At 36.6% G+C, this 23,203-nt stretch overlaps 1 protein-coding gene across 1 annotated transcript in view; it reads left to right on the forward strand.

The window, feature by feature from the left end:
• The window catches only part of CACNA2D1 (calcium channel, voltage-dependent, alpha 2/delta subunit 1), a 560,165-nt gene extending 554,076 nt beyond the window's left edge, over window positions 1-6,089 (forward strand). Inside the window, exon 39 of the mRNA XM_006834341.1 lies at window positions 5,916-6,089. Coding sequence (XP_006834404.1) covers window positions 5,916-6,032 — 117 coding nt within the window. The 3' untranslated portion in view covers window positions 6,033-6,089. The remainder of the gene's footprint in view (window positions 1-5,915) is intronic.
• The last annotated feature ends 17,114 nt before the right edge of the window (window positions 6,090-23,203 follow it).

Below are 23,203 nucleotides of genomic sequence, written 5' to 3' on the forward strand. Positions count from 1 at the left end.
AGGTTTCTCAAGGCTAATTAGCACACCTATAGCACTTAATCTCTAATGGGTAAAGGTGAAAAAGATTTTAAAGGTCTGAAGAGAGTCAAGCTGTTTCAGCTACCTGGCTTAGGCTTTCAGGAGAAAGGAGGACGTCTGGGTTAATTGTTTACACCTGGGGACGATATGAGGCGGTTGTCACTATTATTCCTTGAACAATACTCCGGAGTTCGCCAATCTACTTTGAGTGAATTCCTTGGGCGGATTGTCTCCAGAGCCTCTTTGCGGAATCTCAGCAAACCCGCCTTTGGAACTTTTACGGCCTCCGCTTTAGAAGAGGGTTTTGTTTTAATATTTGTCCATGGGTATCAAGGGCTCATGTATTAAGTTAATATCAAACATAACTGAATAAATTTGATAAAGAACAGTTTGGACATGCTTTCTGGGTGGCTAGAGTTTGTTCCTCAGAGAGATTTGTTCCCAGGACCCTACGCACTGCCAACATAGTGGAGACATTAAGAGAGGCACATAAGAAACCATTTTCTCAGAAGCTACAATTACTGGAGTTAGAAGCATAGAATGAATAATAAGACCAAAGAAAATTATACAGAGGTAGCCACCAGTGCGTTCGCAAAAACCAATGAACCCGGGATGTCAGGAGGACACTTCCTTGGCCCTCAGGGTCCATGTGAACCCGGAACATCAGGAGGTCACTTCCTTGGCCCTCAGGGTCCCTGGCTAGCAATCCTGAGTGGGGCCTTCGTGTTGGATTTTCATCCATTACACAGGACCTCAGCATCTCAGTGCTTGCGGTCCCCAACAGAGATCAAGCCCAAGGACTTGTTGTTGTTACTGCTAGCTTCCACCAAGTCAGTACTAACTTATAGCAACCCTGTGCACAACACTCTGAAACACTGCGTGGTTCTTTGCCAACTTCACAAGAGTTGTTATGCCTGAGATCATTGTTGCTGACACTGGACCAATCCGTCTCATTGGGTGGGGGTGGGAGGGTTCTTCCTCTTTTTTTTTTTTCTGACCCTTTGTTTTATCAAACACAATATCCTTATTCAGGGACTGGTCCCTCCTGACAACATATCCAAAGTATGAGAGACGAAGTCTGACTTCCAAGGAGCATTTGGACTGTGTTTCTTTCAACACAGATTTGTTTGTTCTTTTGGCAGTCCATGGTGTTTTCAGTATTTTTCTCTAATGCCATAACTCAAATGTATCAATTCTTCTACAGTCTTCCTTATTCACTGTCCAACATTCACATGCATATGAGGTTATTGAAAATACTATGGCTAGGGTCAGATGCACGTTAGTCTTCAAACTGGTGTCTTTGCTCTTGAACACTTTAAAGAGGTCTTGTACAGTAGATTTGCCTAATGCAATACATCATTTAATTTATTGATTGCTACTTCCATGAGTATTGATGGTTGATCCAAGCAAAATATGTCTTTGACAACTTTAATCTTTTATCCATTTATATGGTTGTTGTTTATTCATCTAGTGATGAGGACATTTGTCTTCTTTACATTGAGATGCAACCATACTGAAGGCCAAGGTCTTCGATCTTCATCTGTAAGTCTTTTAAGTCCTCTTTACTTTCAGCAAACAATATTGTATCATCTGCATATCACAAGTTAATGAGTCTTCCTCTCTTCCTGATCCCATGTTTTTTTCATATAGTCCATCTTCTCAGATTATGTGCTCAGCATACAGATTGAATAAGTAAAGTGAAAGAATACAACCCTGCCACATACCATTGTTAATTTTAAACCAGTGTCTCCTTTTTCTGTTCAAATGACTGCCTCTTGGTCTATGTACAGGTTCCTCATGAGAACATTTAAGTGTTCCGAAATATTTGTTCTCTGCAATGTTGTCCATAGTCATGATCCACACAATTGAAAGCCTTTGCATAGTCAGTAAAGCACAGATAAACATCTTTCTGGTGTTCTCTGCTTTCACCCAAAATTCATCTAACATCGACAATGATATGCCTCATTCCACATCCTCATCTGAATTCGGCTTGAACCTCTGGCAGCTCTCTGTCAATGTATATTTGCAGCCGTTTTTGGATTATTTTTAGCAAAATTTTACTTGTGTGAGATATTACTGATATTGTCTGATGACTTCCTCCTTCTATTGGGTCACTTCTTTTTGGAAGGGGCACAAATATGGATCTATGGATCCCTTCCAGTCAGTTAGCCAAATAGTTGTCTTCCAAATTTCTTGGCATAGATGAATGAGTGCCTCCAGTGCTGCATCAGTTTCTTGGGATTTCAGTTTTTATTCCATCAATTGCCCAGAGACTTGTTCTTTTCCAATGCCTTCAGTGCATATTGGACTTCTCCCTTCAATATCTTTGAATCTTGATCATATGCTACCTCTTGAAATGGTTGAACATCGACCATTTCTTTTAGGTACAGTGACTCTGCATATTCCTAACATTTTCTCTTGATGCTTTCTGCATCATTCAATGTTTTGCTGATTTATTTTTGTTGTTCTTATTGTTAAGTACCATTGAGTCGGTTCTGACCCATAACAACCATGTGTAGGTTTTCCAAAGAGCAGCTGGTAATCATCAACAGCCAACCTTACAATTCAAACAGACTTTGCAATCCAGCTCATTAGCCCACAGTGCCACACTAGAAACCCCATAGAATCATTCAATATTGCAAGTCAAGGCTTAAATTTTTTCTTCAGTTCCCTTAGCTTGAAAAATGCTGAGTGTGTTCTTCCCTTTTTGTTTTCTAATTCCAGCTCTTTGCACATTTTTTAAATGATATTTGACTTTGTATTCTTGAGCTACTCTTCGAAATTTTCTATTTAGATCTTTTACCTCCTCATTTCTTCCACTTACCTTATCATCTGTCTCTACACTGGAGATCAAATTTCACAGTCTTTTCTGACATCCATTTTGGTCTTTTCCTTATTTTTTGTCTTCTTAATGAACTTTTGCTTTCTTCCTGTACAATGGTCTTGATGTCATTCCACAACTCTCCTGGTCTTCAGTCTTTAGTGTCTGTTCAATCTATTCTTGAGATGATCTCTAAATTCAGGTGGGATATGTTCAAGCTCATATTTTGGCTCTCATGGACTTGTTTTAATTTTATTCAGCTTCATTCTGAACTTTCTTTTACGCAATTGATGATCTGCTCCACAGTCTGCCCCCGCCTTGTTTTGGCTAAGGATATGGACTTTTTGTACCATCTCTTTCCACAGATGAAGTCAGTTGGATTTCTGTGTATTCCATCTGATGAATCCCATGTGTCTTTTATGTTGTTTAAAAATGGTATCTGCGCTGAAGAAGTCATTGGTCTTGCAAAATTCTATCATGCAGTCATTGGTCTTGCAAAATTCTATCATGCGATCACCAGCACTGTTTTTCTCACCAAGGACATATTTTCTGACTACTAATCTTTCCTCTTTGTTTCTAACCTTTGCATTCCAATCATGATTCCAATACATCTTGATTGAATGTTTGATCAATTTCAGACTGAAGAAGTTGATGGAATTCTTCACTTTCATCATCACTAGCTTTAGTGGTTGGTATGTAAATTTAAATAATAATGGTATTAACTGGTCTTCCTTCTAGGCCTATAAGATATTATCCTATCACAGATCTTGATGTGTTCTTTTTGATAATTAATGTGACACCATTCCTCTTCAATTTGTCATTCCCAGCATAGTAAACAATATGTTTCTCAGATTCAAACAGCCAATACTAGGCCATTTCAGCTCAGTAATGTCTAGGATATCGACATTTATGTGTTCCATTTCATTTTTGACAATTTCCAATTTTCTTAGATTCATACTTTGTACATTCTATGTTACAGTTGTTAGTGGATGTTTATAGCTGTTTCTCTTCAGTGAGTTGGGCTCCATCAGCAAATGAAAATCACAAAGGCTTTACTCCATTCGTGTCATCATGGTCAACTCTACTTTGAGGAGGCAGCTCTTCTCCAGTGATATTTTGAGTGCCTTCCAACCTGAGGGGCTCATCTTATAACGCTATATCTGACAATATTTTGTTACTCTTTATCGTGTTTCAATAGTTAGTATTCTGGTGCTATCTGACAGTGTTTTGCTGCTAATCATAAAGTTTTCACTGGCTTAATATTTGTAAGTAGTCTGTCTCGCCGTCTTCCAAGCCTGTCTTCTTCTGGAAGCTCATTTGAAACCTGTCCACCATGATTGACCCTGCTGGTATTTAAAATACACGCGGCATAGCTTCCAGAATCCTAGCAACATGCAAGCCACCACCATATGACAAACTGACAGATGAGTGGTGGAAGCCCAAGCATAGAATGATAGAATGCAAACAAGTTTGAAGAAGAAGCAGCATTATTGTGCTAGAAAAAGACACCTGAAACAATATTTCAAGAAGGTGGAAATACTCTACAATGCCAGTTGGTCCTGAAAGGACAGATAATATGAGGACTAAGAATTGAACATACTTTTATGACTTTGGCTAGATTTGAGAGATAAATATAGGAAAATAACAGAATTGTCCTATATTGGTTCTTTCCTTCAAACCTTCCTTCTAACAAACCAAATGTTACGGCCTTAAATTACCATTCAAGAAGGAAATTTATTTACGTAACAGACACTGTATTAAACCCTGTTGATCAAAAAGAGCCATGGTTCTTGTTCTCTGGGAGCATAGAGTCTTTGTTAAATTATTCTAAAAACAGAAGATGCATTTTTCTTGTGCAATGTATTACTTTAATTCTTTGAAGAAGACAATTCTTAGATTCTGAAAAGGTGATGCTTAAGAGAATAATTAAATATGAATGATTTTTAATGTCATTAAATGCCTTAAAAGGAATAAAAGGACATTGAAAATGTAGGACCTAGGAATAAAAGAAAAACAGTAAATTTTCCTTTAGTAGGAAACTTCATGAGCCACCAATAAACAATGGGGAACCAAGTGAGTATAATTATTGCTTACATTTCATGGCTCTTTAAACAAAACAGATTGCTGTTTCCATTTTAGCTCTTTATTTTGGATATGTGTTTTCTGGGTGTTCTTTTGTTGTTTGTGGTTCAAATACATATTTCTTATTTTAATCTTTATGAAGCCCCAGATGTTTCTTGTGTATAATGTGTTCACCTTAGAAACTGGATATAAGTCATATGGGAAATAGAAATTCATTTCTCATGTTTATTTTATCATTCCCAAATATGTCCTTATAGTATAATTGATAACATTATATTTCTTGGGAATCATAAAACATACTATTAAATTTTATTTTAACTTGTAGCATTTATAAGGAGCCCTGGTAGCATAGTGGATTACAACCTGGGCTGTTAACTACAAGGTCAGCAGTTCGAATCTACCAGTTGCTCCATGGATTAAAGATAGAGCTTTCTGCTCCTGTAAAAATTTATAGCCTTGGAAATGCTAGAAAGGGTCACTATGAGTCGGAAGTGACTCAGTAGCATACAACCACCACCACTACGATGTTGTTTTTGTTAAGTGCCGTCCGTCATGTCAGATCCAGTTCATAGTAGCCCTATGTAGGGTTTCTGAGGAGCGGCTGGTGAGTGTAACTTTGTGGTCAAGTGCTTATCCCACAGGGCCACACCAGGACTCCATACCACCAGTATTTATAAATATGTCCGAAATTTTTATACTAAAGAGTAAATTTTCTATTTAAAAATTCATGTACTACTCAAAATAGAATTTATTGCTTAAGTATTATTTTTCATAATCATCAGAATCTGCAATTGCATTTTAAAGAATTCCAGTAGTGCTAGAGAGATTGAAATTGTGCTATTCAAAACTGCTGACACTAAAATCTAGGAGAATGTAATATAAATGAAAACCGTTTTGTGAGGTGTGTTCAGAAGTGCACAAAACATGGGATGTTCTGAAAATCGTCTTGCTAAATATTTTTCAAGCTTTTCATTCTTCATTTTCTTCCCAACAGGAGGATTATGCTGACTGTGGGGGTGTTTCTGGATTAAATCCCTCTCTGTGGTGTATCATCGGAATCCAATGTGCACTGCTTTGGCTGGTATCTGGTAGCAGACATTGCCAGTTATGACCATCTAAAACCAAAATCTGCATAATTCAACTCCAGACTCTGCCAAAACATGAGCCCACAATTGCATTAACATAGAGTCAACTATCAAATAAATAGAGTAGCTGGACCCATCAAAACAAACTAAGGAAGAAACCAATCAAATCCATTGTTGTCAGGTGGGTTCTGATCCCATTATAACCCTGTAGGAAAGAGTAGAACTGCCCATAGGATTTCTAAGGCTGTAAATCTTTACAGAAGCAGACTGCCACATCTTTCTCTTGTGGAGTGGCTAGTGGATTCAAACTGCCAACCTTGCAGTTAGGAGCCAAGTGCTTAACCAATGCACCACCAGGGCTCCTTGTAGCTAGGCCCATACCATGGTATAACTCTAAAGCGCAGACTCATAAGGTGCCACTGGCTGCATGTCAGGATGTCAGATCCTTAAACTTGTGTGAATGCTGCATCATTTATGTATAACATCAAAGCAAAATTTTATCCGTGCTCTCCTGGGAAAGCTGAAAATCTGTTGTTGCATTGTTGATTTCATGTAAAAGGGCTCCCCATAAGATCACTTAATGAATTGTAAGAATTGTCTTGATTGTTACCTGGAATGTTGACTTGCTGCAGTCCTTGTTCTTTTACTACCAGTAAGATCCCTAATGGGGAAAACACAAAAAGTTACTTATGTCCTCACATATTCTGTTCAAACATGATTACAGCTTTGCCTAGTTATTGAAAATATATGTGTAGAGAGAGAAAAGCATTGGTCTAAATTGTTGAAATACAATCGCTGATTTTCTACAAAATTTGCCATGAATAAAAATGCCTTATGAAGAATGGCTTCTCTGCCAAAAATGTAACACCATTAGTGACCAATTAAGCTCTTATGGGGTATAGAATTGCTGATTTAAAAATTATTAACCAAGATATGATTAAACTAACGGTGCTTGCTGGTGAAAGTTGAATATGTGGCGTTGTTCCTCATAAATGTAAGCCCTTAATCAGTGCTTCAATATAATGTTTCCTTTGTTGACTGTACATGTAGTGCTAACCAGATATTTCAAAACGCTCTAAGAAAAGCTTGTTGTGGGGAGGGGAAAATGTTTTTTTGTGTAATAAATGAACTTTGGTTACCAAGGGTATTTTGCATGATGCTGCTGCTATTTTAACTTTTTTGTTTGTTTGTTTGTTTTTTTCTTACTGTAGAATGTAGTCCATTGAAAAGTTAACTGAGTGACATTATTGTTATGTAAAAATCTGAACCTTGCAGTGTAATGCACTTAATTCATCTTTTAAAATGTAAAACTACTCTGAATATACTGTGCAATATAATGCCCTACTGAGGATTGGGTAAGGTAAATGGTGAAGTGGGAATTAATGGATTTTATACAGATTTGTGCTTTTGCCTGAAAACCTATGTACAGATATTTTAAGTACATAAATCAGATTTGACACATTTATTTTTTGAAAAGTACATATATGTTCTCAATGAAGATTCATCCTAGGTTTCCTCTTTGTTCATTTGAATAGTAGCACATCTAATCCAAAAATTTCTGCTGCTGCTTTCGTCCTTTTGTTTAAAATGGTCTGATCACTTGACCAAACTTTTCATGATGATGATTTTACAATAATCTGAACAAACAGGAAACCTTGAATCTATATGTATGCACATGAATACTTGATTGTGAATAATAAAAATTGTTTTTATACAGCTTCATTGGTAAAAATGGTTAGTGTAGTAAATCAAATATTTCATTATAGATTAATATGATAGAATATTATTTATACTCTTAGAATTTATTTTCAGGAGTAAGCAGTATTTAAGAAAAGGATAAAAACAATGAATGTGTAGCTAGTAGTAGTGAATAATTTTGCTGAAGGCTGGAAGTATGCAGATACTTTTTATAGTAAAATGCATTTGCTCTTCTTTTTTTTATTTTTGAACATGCCAAATATTGGTATGTATATATGCTGGAAATTTTCTTAAATATAATTTGAAAGTCAAAATCTTATTACCAGTATCCAGCATGCTTGACTGTGATCCACATATCAAAGATATAACCAATTATTTAGCACAGTTTAAAATATATATTTGTTTTGTTTTTAGCTTTAAAAACATTTGTAAATCCACCCATCACCAATATACCCTAGGTGCCATTTGTGTATATCTCTTTATTTAAAATACTTTTTTTTTTTCTTTATAAAAGGGGTTAGGGGACAATGGAATCACTTTACCAACTATTGTTCTAAGAGTTGACATCAGTTACCATTTCTAATGCATTGTTGTGATTTTGTAGTCTCATTTATAAATGGTATAGACATTTTAGAAAACACCAAAGTGATTTAAGAAAATGAAACTTCTCACTCTAGTAACAATGTGTTTAAATCATGTTGTTTGTTAATTAAACACTTAAAACTTGTTGTTAACTTTGCTAGACTATTTTAAATCATGAAAGTGTTGGGAAGGGGATATCAAGATACAAAATTATGCTAACATGTATATAAATGGCACACATTAAAACAATCAAATTGCTTCCAGCAGACAACAAACTACCTTAAAATTATTATTAAATTTATAAAATATATTTTCATGGCTAATGTCACGAATACAGTATGTTTTCATCAACAACATTGTTGTTACCACAATTAAACTTGGCATCTCTTGACAGGATCCTATTTGATTTCTATTGCTATCTAAATATATTTACATATACTAATCTTGCTATGATACTTTATTTTCTCTTATAAAATTAAATTATATATTATATCACCACATACATGATAATAAATTAGATAAGAACATGCTCTCTGACCTAAAATTGTCCTCATAACTGATACAAGTCTTCGCACTTTTGGCACACTGTTTTATGACGGTAACACTTAAGCCACCAAATTCTTATATTAAATTTAGGCTTTTTCTGGGAGTTTGACGAGAACTTTAACTATGGCTTGTTGTTAATACTGACTTCCAAAGATGAAACAGTACAAGAAATCAAGAAAATTGCTTTTTAAATTGTTTTCACTTACATAATTTTTGCTCGACACAAGCGTTATGTAGTTTGTCACTGAAATAAAATCAAAATATGTCTTGCATAATATTAAGTAATAAGAAAGATATTTGCATTAATGATTTCTTTATATTTTCTTCATTTGAACAACCAGCATTACTGCCAAATACCAGTCGTGGTCCATATTTGTAACAGGTTTTTAACATGACATAGTTAGCAAGTTTGATTGACGAGATTTTTAGGTCCTGGGCCTATAAGATTTTAGTATGATCTTTTTTCATGTTTCTAATGCTTGAGGCATTATTGCTTAACTTGGAAAAAACAAAACAGTGTTGCTGCCATTTGTAAGTTTTCCTATAATATTCCTTTTATTAACTTTAAAACTAGCCTTACTGGGTTCAAATAGGCAGTATCCCTTTTAAGTGACCTTTGCAACCCAAGTGTTACTTGCTTATTTGATGCTCTCTTGTATTTTACATCTGTTTAAATACTTTTCTGTCTCCACCAAAGCTTAATTCCTATGTCTTAATTCAAAACTCTCAAACTATTCCATCAATCATGTCAGTTGACATTAAAATTTCTAGAGATATAGAATGTGACTTACTGAAACAAAATGGAAAGTTATGATGGGTTTAAAGTGTAGAATATAATGTCTATTTCATTTGCCCCCCCAAATTCTAATATTTTATTATTATCTGGAACTTGTGGTTTTTTTCCCATAGCAGAATATTAATATTGTTAATATTCAGTGTACATATCTGTAAAGAACAAATCAATAAAAGGAAAATATCAATTATTGGAAAAGTTGAAGAAATTCAAAGATTAGACCACCTTTACCAATAGTTTCTCTTACCTTGTTTCTAGTTCCAATAATTATCTCAAAGGTATTCCACTGAGACACGGATACTGTCCTGTATAGATGCCAATTGAGTTTACAGTGTGACTGGCAAGCTGTCTTTTTCTTGTGTCATATGGTTGTTGGATCATACTTTGGGGGATATTTTATTGAAACACTCAGTGTGCACCCATGCAAAAGACCAAGTGGCTTTTGTGAACAATAGACCCTTTCTCCCCTTTATTATGTTCTTTTGACATTTTTGTGGAAATTAACTAGCCTGATTAAAAAAAAAAATTTTGTAAAATTTGTATAGTACTGTTATAAAAATATTTATAATCCCAGAAAATGTTGTGTTAATTATTGTGCAAAAAACAGTATATTCAGAATAAAAGTTTATCATTTAAAATCATTACACAGTTTGAATTATTTGCTCTCAGACTGAGTTGAAATAGTCAGAGGGCTGTGTGAGGAGTACAGTTTAGAAATCAAGTCTTAATGCGGAGAGAATTCTGAACAGAAAACTTTAGATTACAAAAGTGCTTTCATAATTTTAAACCCAGCTCATCAATAAATACGTTTTCACCTCCTTTACATAAATCTTACTTCTCAGGTGTGCCTCTACCATCAAGGCATTTAGCAAACACTGAATCAGATTTTGGACTTTTATTGTAAGAAAAAAAAATTCTAAGCAAAAATAAAGGTTCCATGTTTCTTTAAACACCTTGGAAAATAATCTGAAAGAAGCAAATTAGACTATCTGAAATGTGCATGTATTTTATACATCTAGATATACATCTGGAGTCCTGGTGTGGCACTGTGGGCTAATGTGCTGGACTGCAAGGTTTGAACTACAAGGTCACCAATTCAAGCTCACCCACTGCTCCTTAGAAACCCTTTACTGGGTTGCTATGGGTCAGAACCTACTTAACGGCACTTGACAACAACAACTTATATTCATCTGGAGTGGTGCTATGGGTTAATACGCTGGACTGCAAAGTTGGCTTGAACACAAAGCAGTGGTTCAGGCTCACCAGCTGCTTCTCAGAAACATTATACAGGGTCGCTATGGGTCGGTACTGACTTGACAGCACATAACAACAACAACAAACTTTAAAATATTTCACCTAGCTATGTAAAACTAAACAGCAGTTGAGGCAAAGAGATACGAACACTGTGTTTCAAAAAACCTGTATTAGATCCTTTTTACCTTTCTACCAGTTTACTTTCTGACCTTGCCATGCTCATTTAATAAAGTATTGAGTCTGATATGGTAGCAGATCTAGTTAAATATAAGCCTATTTTTCTTTCTGAGTAAGTCTAGAAGATAGTAAAAATGTCTACATGTAGATGGGATGTAGTATGCTGTTGCAGATGATGATTACTGGAAAGTCTGACTCCAGTGTCTGATCAAGGCATTTTAACAGGAAAAACTGTACTTAAAAGTGTAAAGTAGATAATAATTGGTTTTGTAGCATCTGGCTTTGCTCTTTATCGGTTTAACTCCTCAGTCAATCTTCTGATTCCCCAGAGATCCCCATTTCCTCTATCAATCATGTTAATTGCCCAAAAACTCTTCTCTTGAGATCTTACTTCATCAATTCTTTTTCAAGTATATTCAGTCACTCTTCCTCGTAGTCTTCTTTCCTCTGCCCACAAACACATTTACAACACTATGGGCTGCCCATAGAACCAACAGATCTGTGTTGAAAGAAGTGCAGCCAGAGTGCTCTTTGGAGGCCAAGATGGCCAAACTTCGTCTCTCATACTTCGAACATATTGTCAGAAGGGACCAGTCGCTGGAGAAGGATATCATGTTTGGTAAAGTGGAGGGTCAGAGAAAAAGAGGAAGACTCCTAGCGAGATGGATTGACCAAGTGGCAGCATAAATGGGCTCAAGCTTGGCAACAATAGTGAGGTTGGCCCAGGATTGGGCAGTGTTTCGTTCTGCTGTGCATAAGGTTGCTATGACTTGGGACCTACCCGATGGCACCTAACAACAACAACATAGTTTAAACAAAAAGAAAAATCTATTATCCACTGCTGTTAATTAGCCCTCTTAAGTCCTATTGATAGTAAGTAACATAAAATGCTCATATGTACATCCAACAGAAACATATCAGGAGCCTTTTATTGTTACCAAATAATCAACTAGTCCACAGAATCCAGATCATCAGTGTTACAATACCAGGTCTGCCATTTTAGGCTGTACCTTTCAAGTTCTTCCCTCTCCTCTCCCTTCAACTCCATTTTGTCTGGTTCCCCGCCCTAAACTACAAGGTGTGTAGTTTAAAGGGCAACATGGCTTTTGATAGGCCACAGCTGAATCACCTTAACAATGACCACTCCCTTCCTGTTGAACCTGTATAAGACCAGTCCTTTCTACCTTCTCTCTTCTTCTTCTTCTCCCTCATCTCTCTGTCCTCTCTTCTCCTCTTCTTCTTCTTCTTCTCCCCTTCTTTCTGCCTTCTGCTTTTTCTCTCTGGCAGAGGTCACCTTCCTCTTCCTAACCCTGAATAAAAGTCTCTAGACGGACTGTCTGGTGTGCGGTGTGGTTGATGAGCAGTGAGGGTTGTTGCTTTCCTTTCAGTCAGTACAATTATCGTAATAATAGATAGTTCTTGCATTTTCTACCACTAGTGTTTTAAAGAGTCTGTTGTGGCGCTGTGGATCAATGCAATGGACTACGAAGTCGGTTTGATCCATGAGGTTAGTGATTCAACCTCACTAGCTGCTCCTCGGAAACCCTGTACAGGGTTGCTATGAGTCGGAACCGACTCGATGACACTTAACAACAACAACAACAACAATGTTTTCAAGTGTAAACTTGGATTCAAATATCTGGCTATGAATTATAATTATTAATACGTTAGAGTAAAATGTACCAAAATGCACACTCATCATACAATTTTTTTTAAGTCTGTTTTCTTAAATGTGTGGATTTATTTTTCAAAATGTTTTGTCATAATCATAATACTTTTCCATATGTCAAGGCCAGAACTTGACTTTAAACATTACTTTGAACACTTTCTTTTGCTGTGTCACCAAAGTTTTGGTATGTTGTGTTTTCCTTCTCATTTGTTTCTAGGAATTTTTTTACTCTCTCTTTATTATTATTATTATTCTATCTGGTTTGGTGGTGTAGGATCAATATTGAACTGTGAACCAGAATGTTGGTACTTCAAACCCATCAGCTGCTCCTTGGAAATCCTATATAATATCGCTATGAGTTAAAACCAACTCAGTGGTACTTAACAACAATAATTACCCGGCAGCTTTAAGCAGGGTGTTATTCAGTTTCCATGTATTTGATCTTATGTCCTCAATCTTCCTATCTTTGATTTCTAATTTTATAGCATTGTGATCTGAGAAGATCTTGATGTAGTATTTTGTTTATTTTAATTACAAAATAATTACATTGATTATTTTTCTAATGTTCAACAATCCTTGCATCCCTGATATGAATCCTACTTGGTCGTGATTTATTATTATTATTATTATTATTATTATTATTATTATTATTATTTTGATGTGTTGTTGAATTCTGTTGGCTAGGATTTTGTTGAGAATTTTTGCACCTATGTTGTTCATGATATAATTTTCTTTCTTATGTTCTTCCCTGGTATTGTTATGAGGGTTATGCTTGCTTCATAAAATGTATTAGGAAGTTTTCCATCCTTTTTTATATTCTGGAATAATTTGAGTAGAATTGGCGACAGCTCTTCCCTGAATGTTTGGTAAAACTCACCAGTGAAGGCATCTGGACCTGGACTTTTTTTGGTTGGGAGTTTTTTCATGACCTGGTGGATTTCTTCCTTTGTTATAGGTCTGTTCAAGTTTTCTACTTCACTCTGTGTAAGTTTAGGTAGGTCATGCTTTTCTAAAAGTGTATTCATCTCCTCTACATTTTCAAATTTGTTGGAGCACAACTCTTCATAATATTCTGTTATTATCCTTTGTATTTCTATTGGTTCTGTTGTGACATCACCATGTGGTTTCTTATGCATGTTATTTGTGTCTTCTCCCTCTTTTCTTTTGTTAGGTCTGCCAATGGTTTGTCAATTTTATTAATCCTTTTGAAGAAACAGCTTCTTGTCCTGTAGATTCTTTCTATAGTTTTTCTGTTTTCTACCTCATTTATTTCTGCTCTAATTTTTATCATTTCTTTTCTTCTGTTGACTGTAGGTCTATTTTGCTGGTCTGTTTTTAGTTGTTGGAGATATTGTGTTAATGTGTTGATTTTGGTTCTTTCTTCTTTTTGGATGTGTGCATTTACTGCAATAAATTGTCCTCTCAGCACTGCTTTCACCATGTACCAAAGATTTTGGTATATTGTGTTTTCATTCTCATTTGTTTTTAAGAACTTTGTGAATTCATGTTTTATTTCTTCTACTACTCAGCAGCAATTAGTGTGTTATTCAGTTATTCAGTTTCCATGTATTTGACTTTATTTCTTTGGTCTTCCTAATGTTGATTTCTAATTTTATAACATTGTGATCTGAGAAGATGCTTTGTAGTATTTTGATATTTGTAAATTTACGGAAGCTTGGTTTGTGACCTAAAACATGGTCTATTCTGGAGAATGTTCCATTTGCACTGGAAAAGAATGTGTATTATGCTGTTGTTGGGTTGAATGCTTTGTAAATATCTATGAGGTCAAGTTGGCTGATTATGTTGTTTAGTTCCTCTGTGTCTTTGCAAATTTCTTTCTAGACATTCTATCCTTTTTCAAAAGTGGTATATTAAAATCTCCCACTATTACTGTGTTGTTGTTGTTGTTGTTGTTGTTAGGTGCCATCGAGTCGATACTGACTCATAGTGATGCTCTGCACAACAGAATGAAATGCTTCTACAGTCTTGTGCAGCAGATTTGCCTAATGCAATACGTCGTTTAATTTCTTGTCTGCTGCTTCCATGAGTGCTGATGATTGGCGTTCAGTGTAATTACCGATATGTATGAATTGATTGCAGTCATTTTGTTGGGGGTGAGGGGTTTGTATGTGGTTTTGTTGGTTTCTTTGTTTTGCCTGCTTTCCTGTGCTGAGATCATGTTTTTGTTTGTTTTTCTTCAAGTCAATTTAGTCATAGTTTTAATGTTTCCAAAACCTTCATGGATTTTCCTTTTCTTGATTTGCTAGGAAGGTATATTAAGTTTCTTTTAAGTTAGATGTAGTTTATTAATGTTTTCCCCATTTTATCATGATATCTGACCTCCTCACTACCTGGAACTCTAACTATACTTTTCCTCCCTTCACTGTGTAGTTATCCTGATCATAGACTGACATCTCAGATTCCCTATTTTTAGTGTTGCAGTTTTGTTTTGTGCTGGACATGTCTGCATTTGGACTGAATTCTGGTTAGCCATGCCGTGTATGTCAATCTACGGTTGTTGTCTCCTCTTGTTGGTTCTCAGTCCAAAGAAATCCCTTTAATATATCTTGAAGAGTTGGCTTAGCTTTTACCAGGTCCTTTAATTTCAGTTTATCCAGAAATGTTCCAATTTTGCTGTCATATTTGATGGGCAGCTTTGCTGGGTATGTAATTCTTGGTTGGCAGTTTTGTTGTTGTTTTTCTCTCTTCAGAATTTTGTATATGATTGAATACGATTTCCTTCTTGCCTACATAATTTCTGCTGAGAAATCAGAGCTTAATCTTATTAATTTTCCTCTGTAGGTAACATTTCATTTTTCCTGAACTGCTTTCAGGATTCTTTCCTTGTCATTGATTTTAGAGAGTTTGATTATGATATGTCTTGCTGGGTTATTTGGGGGGTCTATCCTGCCTGAGTTTTCTTCAGTTTCTTGAATGCTTATCTTCTTATTTTTCATGATGTTAGGGAAATTTTCTCCCAGCAGCTCTTTGACTTGACAACTCCTAACAACAGCAACAAAACTCTATGCTTAAGAGTCAGTTTCTGAGTCTTTTCTGATGTCCAATTTGCTCTTTTCTTTCCTTCCTGTTTTTCTACTGACTTCTTTGTTTTCTTCTTGTGTGATATCTGAATGTCAGCCCACATATTTTCTGGGCTTCGGTCATTAGTGTTCACATTATAAAATTTCTTTTTGAAATGGTCTCTAAATTCTACCAGAATATAATCAAGTTCATATTTTGCCTTTGCAGGGCAACTAATCATTTATTATGACCCTTCTAGTTAAATGTAATGGCCTTGTAGTAAGGATTCTCTTGTTATTTACATTGAGTTACAGCTCATACTGAAAGCTGTGGTCTTTGATCTTCATCAGTAAATATTTTATAGCTTCTTTACTTTCAGCAAGTAAGGTTGTGTCATCTGTATATCATAGGTGGTTAATGACTCTTCCTCCATTCCTGAGGCTACATTCTTCTTCATATAATTCAGCTTCTTAGATTATTTTATCAACATGCAGAATTAATAAGTATGGTTAAAGTATACAACCCTACTGCACACCTTTCTTGATTTTAAACCATACAGTGTCCCCTTGTTTTGTCTGAACAACTGCCTTTTGGTTGATATACAGGTTCCTCATGAAGCTATAAACTTGTAGGAGCAGAAAGCCTCATCTTTCTACTGGGGAATGGCTGGTAGTTTTGAACTGCTGATCTTGAGGTTAGCCTGACTCGTAACCATATGCTACCAGAGTTCCTTCCAAATAACATAAAACCTTAAATATAAAATATCACATAGTATTCACAGATACAGTTCAAGTTATGGGGGCTTTATACTGAGTGTAATTCTTGAGAAAGGAGCTTGGCAAAACCACTCATTACTTCTGTGTGTGTACTACCTCTGTAACAGCTTGATGCAAAACAAATGGTGAATACTAGTTTTGCTGTTTTACCTTTTCACTTCTAGATTTCTTTCAGTTAGTAGAATAAGTACTAATGTAAGTGTTTTGTAAAAGCGGAGTGGTATAAAGCAAACTTTTGAAAAGCAGGGGATACTTGGAAGTTGGAATGTGAAGTAGAAATTCCTTTGCTGCCATGGCTTTGAGCTCGAAGAAAGAGATAGATTACTATTAGAAATCATATAGAAAGGCCAAGTTGTTACTGTTGTTGTTGTTATGTGCCATGGAGTCGGTTCCAACTCATAGTGACCCTGTACAGGGTTTCCAAGGCTGTAAAATCTTTATAAGAGCAGAAAGCCTCATCTTTCTCCCGCGGAACAGCTGGTAGTTTCAAACTGCTGACCTTGTGGTTCGCAGCCTGATTCATAACCACTACTCTACCAGAGCTCCTTTGTTGTTGTTGTTAAGTGCTGTTGAGTCATTTCCGACCCATAGCGACCCTGTACAAGGTTTCTGAGGCTGTAAATCTTTACGGGAGGAGAACGCCTCATCTTTCTCCCACAGAACAGCTGGTAGTTTCGAACTGCTGGCCTTAAGGTTCGCAGCCCGATTCATAACCACTACACTACCATAGCTCCTTTGGTGCCACCAAATTGGTTCCAACTCACAGCAACCCTGAATAGAGTTTCTGGGGGAGTGGCTGGTGAGATTGAACTGCAGACATTGTGGTTAGCATTCCATCACTTACCCTAGAATGCCAGAGCAGGGCTCTAAAATGCCAAGAGGTACATACAACTAATTGTTGTTGTTAGGTGCCATCGAGTGAGTACCAACTCATAGAGACTCTATGCACAACAAAACAAAACACTGCCCTATCCTGGGCCAACCTCACAATTGTTGCCACACTTGAGCCCATTGATGCTGCCATTTGTCAATCCATATCCCTGGGGGTCTTCCTCTGTTTCTCTGACCCTCTACCTTACCAAACATGACATCCTTCTCCAGCGACTGGTTCCTCCTGATAATATGTCCATAGTATGAGAGACAAAGTTTGGCCATCCTGGCCTCCAAGGAGAACTCTGGCTGCACTTCTTCCAACACAGATCTATTTTGGCAGCCCATGGCACTTTCAATATTCTCCTCCAACACCATAACTCAAAAGCATCAATTCTTCTTCGGTCTTCCTTATTCATTGTCTAGCTTTCACATGTATATGAGGTTATTGAAAATACTATGGCTTGGGTCAGGCGCACCTTAGTACTCAAGCTGACATCTTTGTTCTTCAACACTTTAAAAAGGCCGTCTTGTGCAGCAGATTTGCCTAATGCAATACATTGTTTGATTTATGGAAATAGCTAAATTTGATACACAAATACAAAGGACATTCAGTAAGGCTTAAAGGTTGTCCTGAGTAAACTAAGAGTAAATGGAAAATGAGTCTAGAGAGACCAAGAGGGCCAGAGCCTGGAGTACTCCCTAGATCACATGAGAAGCTTACACATTTAGAATCCATTGACTATTTTGAAGAAGAGAAGCATGTTGATTTTTCAGGGTGAACACCTTTAGGAAAAGAGACCAATTAATGGGCCATTGTCAAGATGAAACACTTTTTGACTGGCATAGGAAAGCTACATAGAATGAAGTAAACCTAGTTTCTCATATTTAAAAAGGAAAAAGGAGAAAACTTCATGATTCATGGGTTGTTTCAGGATATAAATTATTTTCAGGATCCACAAGCTTAGCATTGTGGCAAGTGGTCCCATTTTTCCAAGACAGTGATCATTGAAGGGTGCTCTGTAGGAGAATGAGATAGGAAAAATCTGAAAAAATCTGAAAAACAAATGAGAGATTGCCCTTCTGGAGCATTGTGAATGAATCACTGTACATTGCTGAGGATCCAAAGATAAGATGATAAGATCTTCGTTTCCTAAGCGTATATACAGAATTTTACAGTGAGAAAAATTGCTTCAACATTGACAATACATTGGTGGTTTTATTTGTTTGTTTTCAGTTGCTATCCAAAAGATTAGCCATTTAAATCCAAAGAAAGGTCTACTTCCAAAAAATTAGCCAATGTAAATCCTATGGAGCACAGTACAACTGTGATATATATGGAGTGGCATAAATTAGAATCGATTTGATAGCAACTGTAGTTCCTGGTGATGTTAAGGCTTAATGCACTGGGCTGCTAATGTGAAGATTAGCAGTTTGAGTCCAATCATAGATAACTTGGAAGAAAATCCTGGTGATATACTTCTGAAAATATAGTTAGGAGCACATTATGAAACACAGTTCTGCACTGATTACAGAAGGTGGTCATGAATTGGAATTTACTTGAAGGCAACTATTGTTGCTGTCATCAAGTCAATTCCAACTCATAGTAACCCCACGCACAACAGAACAAAACACTGCCCGTTCCTGCACCATCCTCATTAATCAATTGGAAGAGACCCATTCCAAAGATAGGTGACCCAATGGAATGTGTAAATCATTGAATAATATCATGAATATTACAATCAAGTAAAATTTTGCTAGCAATAATTTAAAAATGGCTGCAGCACTACATTGATAGGGAGCGGTTAGAAATTTAAACAGGATTCAGAAAAGGACAAGGAACTAAGGATATTATTGCTGACATCAGATAGATCTTGTCTAAAAGCAGAGCAAACCAGAAAGATATTTACTTGTGCTTTACTGACTATGGAAAGTTATTTGATTGTGTGAATTATACCAAACTATGGATTAAGGAGCTCTGGTAGCGTAGTGGTTATGAATCGGGCTGCGAACCTTAAGGTCAGCGGTTCGAAACTACCAGCCGCTCCGCGGGAGAAAGATGAGGCTTTCTACTCCCGTAAAGATTTACACCCTCGGAAACCCTGTACAGGGTCGCTATGGGTCGGACCCGACTCGATGGCACTTAACAACAACAACAACAACAACAATGGATAACATTGCAAAGAATGGGTATGCCAGAACACTTAATGGTGGTCATAAAGAACCTGTCCATAGGTTAGGAAGCAGTTGTTACAACAGGGATACTAAATGGTTCAAAACCAGGAAAGGTGTGTGCCACCATATATCCTTTCACCATATTTATTGAATATGTATGCTGACCAAATAATCCAAGAGGCTGGATTATACGAAGAAGAATGCGGCCTCAGGATTTTAGGAAACATGCAATATGCAGATGATACAGTCTTGCTTACTGGAAGCAAAGAGGACTTAAAATACTGAATGATGAAGATTAGAACTTCAGTATGGACTGTGTAAAAGTTACTCAAGGTAAAACAAACAAACAAATAAAATCCTTACAAATGGACCAATGAATCACATCCTGATAAATGGAAAAAAGACTGAAGCTATCAAAGACTTCATTTTGCTTGGATCCACCATCAATGCTCATGGAGGCAGCAGTTAGGAAATCAAGCCACGTATTGCATTAGGCAAACTTGCTGCAAAAACTTTTTTAAAGATATTAGTTTGATGACTAAAACGTGCACCTGATCACGTTTCAATCATATGCATTGAAATTTTGACGAATAAGGAAGATTGTAGAAAAATTGATGCAATGGAGTTATGGCGCTGGGAAAGAATATTGAAAGCAACATGGAATACCAGAATAACAAACAAATCTGTGCTGGAAGAAGTACAGCCAGACTGCTCTTAATAAGCAAGGGTGGCAAGACTTGGTCTCTCATTCTTTGGACATGTTGTCAGGAGGATCCTTTGCTCTTTAACATGGATTATTTGCTCAGCATACAGATTGAATAAAAGTAAAAGATACAAACCTGGTGCACACATTCCCACTTGAAACATTGGAACATCTACCAATTTTTTTGGTACAGTGACTCTGTGTCCCAGGGCAACTGGAAACTGAAAATAATAATACCAGTCCCCATTCTAATTAAAGTCTCATATATGTATAATGTAAAGTCAAGGTTATGCTACCTAGGAATTTGTCAAATTATAGCTATGATAATTCTGAAGTAAATTACTTATGAATTATAAAGTATAACAGCACTCCAGGTGTGATGCTGTAGGATCAGCACTGGACAGTGAACCACAAGGTCAGCAGTTCAAACCTGCCAGCTACTCCGTGGAAACACTATACAGGGTTCCTATGAGTTGGAACAAACTCCACGGTACTTAACAACATCGACAATGTCAAAATACAGGCTGTTAGATCAATTTAAATCCACAGTATTAAAGACCTTTTATAAAAGAGGACAGCTTATGTTCCTAACTTCATTGCAATCTTTTTAAGGACTGTGTATATCTGTCAGGAGCACAGTGGCTCTGTAGAATTAATACTAGACTGTGAACCACAAGGTCATCAATTTGAGCCCATCAGCTGCTCCCTGGGAGAAAAGATGTGGCTATCTGCTCCCACAAAGATTTATAGCCTTGGAAAAACTATGAAGGGTCACTATGAGTTAAAACCAACTTGATGACACTTAACTATATGTATATTTTACCCTCTTTGGAACCAGATTATATAGTTGCCCTTTGCTCACAATCCATAAAATTCTCATTGATGTGGTTTAGTTAAAAATTGCCCAAGCTATTTTTTAACTTTCAAATAAGTTTTCCTACTTTGTGTTTTTTACATTTTAATCCATCTTTTGTGCCACTTCATTTTTCTAAAATCTACTTCTGATCACATCCCTCCTCTCCTTTGTAATATTCACTATTTTCCTGTTCCCTATAAAATACAATTCACTTTTAAGATCCTTAGGGCTACTTGTGATACCAATCAGAAGCTTGCTTTTGCATACATTTGACTTCCCCATCTTAGTATTAAAAAACATAATTTTGCCTGAAACCTTTCAAAATTACCTAAAGTTCTCCACATACAACATGCTAATTCATGCCTGAACACGTAATTTCCACAATGCCCTTACCTAACCTCTCCTATGAATTCTTAACTCTCAACCCTTCAAAATACTGCTACCTCCCTGGAGTCTTCTTTGATGCCCTAAAGCCCAATTACACCTCCTTCTCTACAAATTTCCATGGTGTTTCAGACATACCTCTATTAGAGTCTATGAAAATATGGTGTACTTAAGAAAAGTGTGTATTTCAAAAGTAGAAAAACCTAATTTCAACCCCAAATTTGATTTTTACTAGAGTAAGGAATTTACCTATCACTTATGAAATGTACACAACACTTCAAAACGTCAGTATCCTCAACCTTAAATCGTCACAATGACATTTCCTTTGCAATATCTGTGGAAAATGATTAATTATATTGCAAATATTTTGTATATATTTTATTAACATTTTCAGCTCAACTCTACTTATAGTTAAGGAGCTCTGGTAGCATAGTGGTTACGAATCAGACTGTGAACCTTAGGGTCAGCAGTTCGAAACTACCAGCTGTTCCGTGGGAGAAAGATGCGACTTTCTGCTTCGGTAAAGATTTACAGCCTCGGAAACCCTATACAGGGTTGCTATGAGTAGGAACCGACTCCGTGGCACATAACAACAACAACAACAACAACAACAACAACAACTGCTTATAGTAAGGATGTCATATTTTCTAGAGGGCTTTTTCCACTTTTCTCCCTACCTTAGCATTAAATCCATTAAGTGAGGGAAAACCCAAGTCCATTCAGGGAAACCAAATAGGTTGACCTTCTTTCAATTTATTTTTTCACCCACAACTCAAATGTACTACTAAATTGTGTTTTGTTTGTTTGTCTTTGTAATTACCCAGGACTGTTGGGGTTTGGTTGGATCAGAATTCAAAGTGATTGGCTAGATCAGAAGTAGGATCCATAATCTGGAATTAGCAAAAATGAGCCAGGTCTATACTTTCAATACAGGAAATGTACAGTCGTTTTTTTTCTTATATGAAAGTTGATAGTTCTCCTCTCGTCAATTTGGGTCCTACTTTAATCTGTGTTGAATGTATCTGATCCTTTACATTTTTGCTCTCTCAGCATAACTTGGAATGTCAATCTCCAGCCTTAGTTACAGAGTTCCTTCACCCTTTGCCACTTTCCTCAACAGATATATTGGATACACAATCTTAACCATATTGTAGAGCCCACTCAGAATTTTCCAGATGTCCATGCTGTGACAGAGAAGGCTCTTTGTGCTATGGTATCATTTCTCTTTTTGTATCTGGGACACACACCAAAGGATGTGTCCATAAATCGTGTATTTCTAGTAAAAAGATGTGAACTTGGTGCAGAGATGGCAAAAATTAGAATACGCTATCCTGGTGTACCACCACTCATCTCTCAGTTTGTTGTACTGTGGTGGCTTGTGAGTTCTTATGACTCTGAAAGCTATGCCACCCGTATTTGCAATACCAGCAGGATCACCCATGGAGGACAGGTTTCAGATGAGCTTCCAGACGAAGACAGACTAGGAAGAAGGAGTGATGAACTACTTCCAAATATTTAGTCATTGAAAACCTTATGAATAGCAGAGAAACACTGTCAGATTTAATGCCGGAAAATGAGCCCCTCAAGTTGGAAGGCACTCAAAATGCAACTGGGGAAGAGTGCCCCCTCAAAGTAGAGTTGACTGTGATAACATGAATGGAGTAAAGCCCATGGGAGAAAAGCCATGGGACCT

This window comes from Chrysochloris asiatica, unplaced genomic scaffold (genome assembly GCF_000296735.1).
Source record: "Chrysochloris asiatica unplaced genomic scaffold, ChrAsi1.0 scaffold00010, whole genome shotgun sequence".
In the NCBI taxonomy this organism is placed as follows: Eukaryota; Metazoa; Chordata; class Mammalia; order Afrosoricida; family Chrysochloridae; genus Chrysochloris; species Chrysochloris asiatica.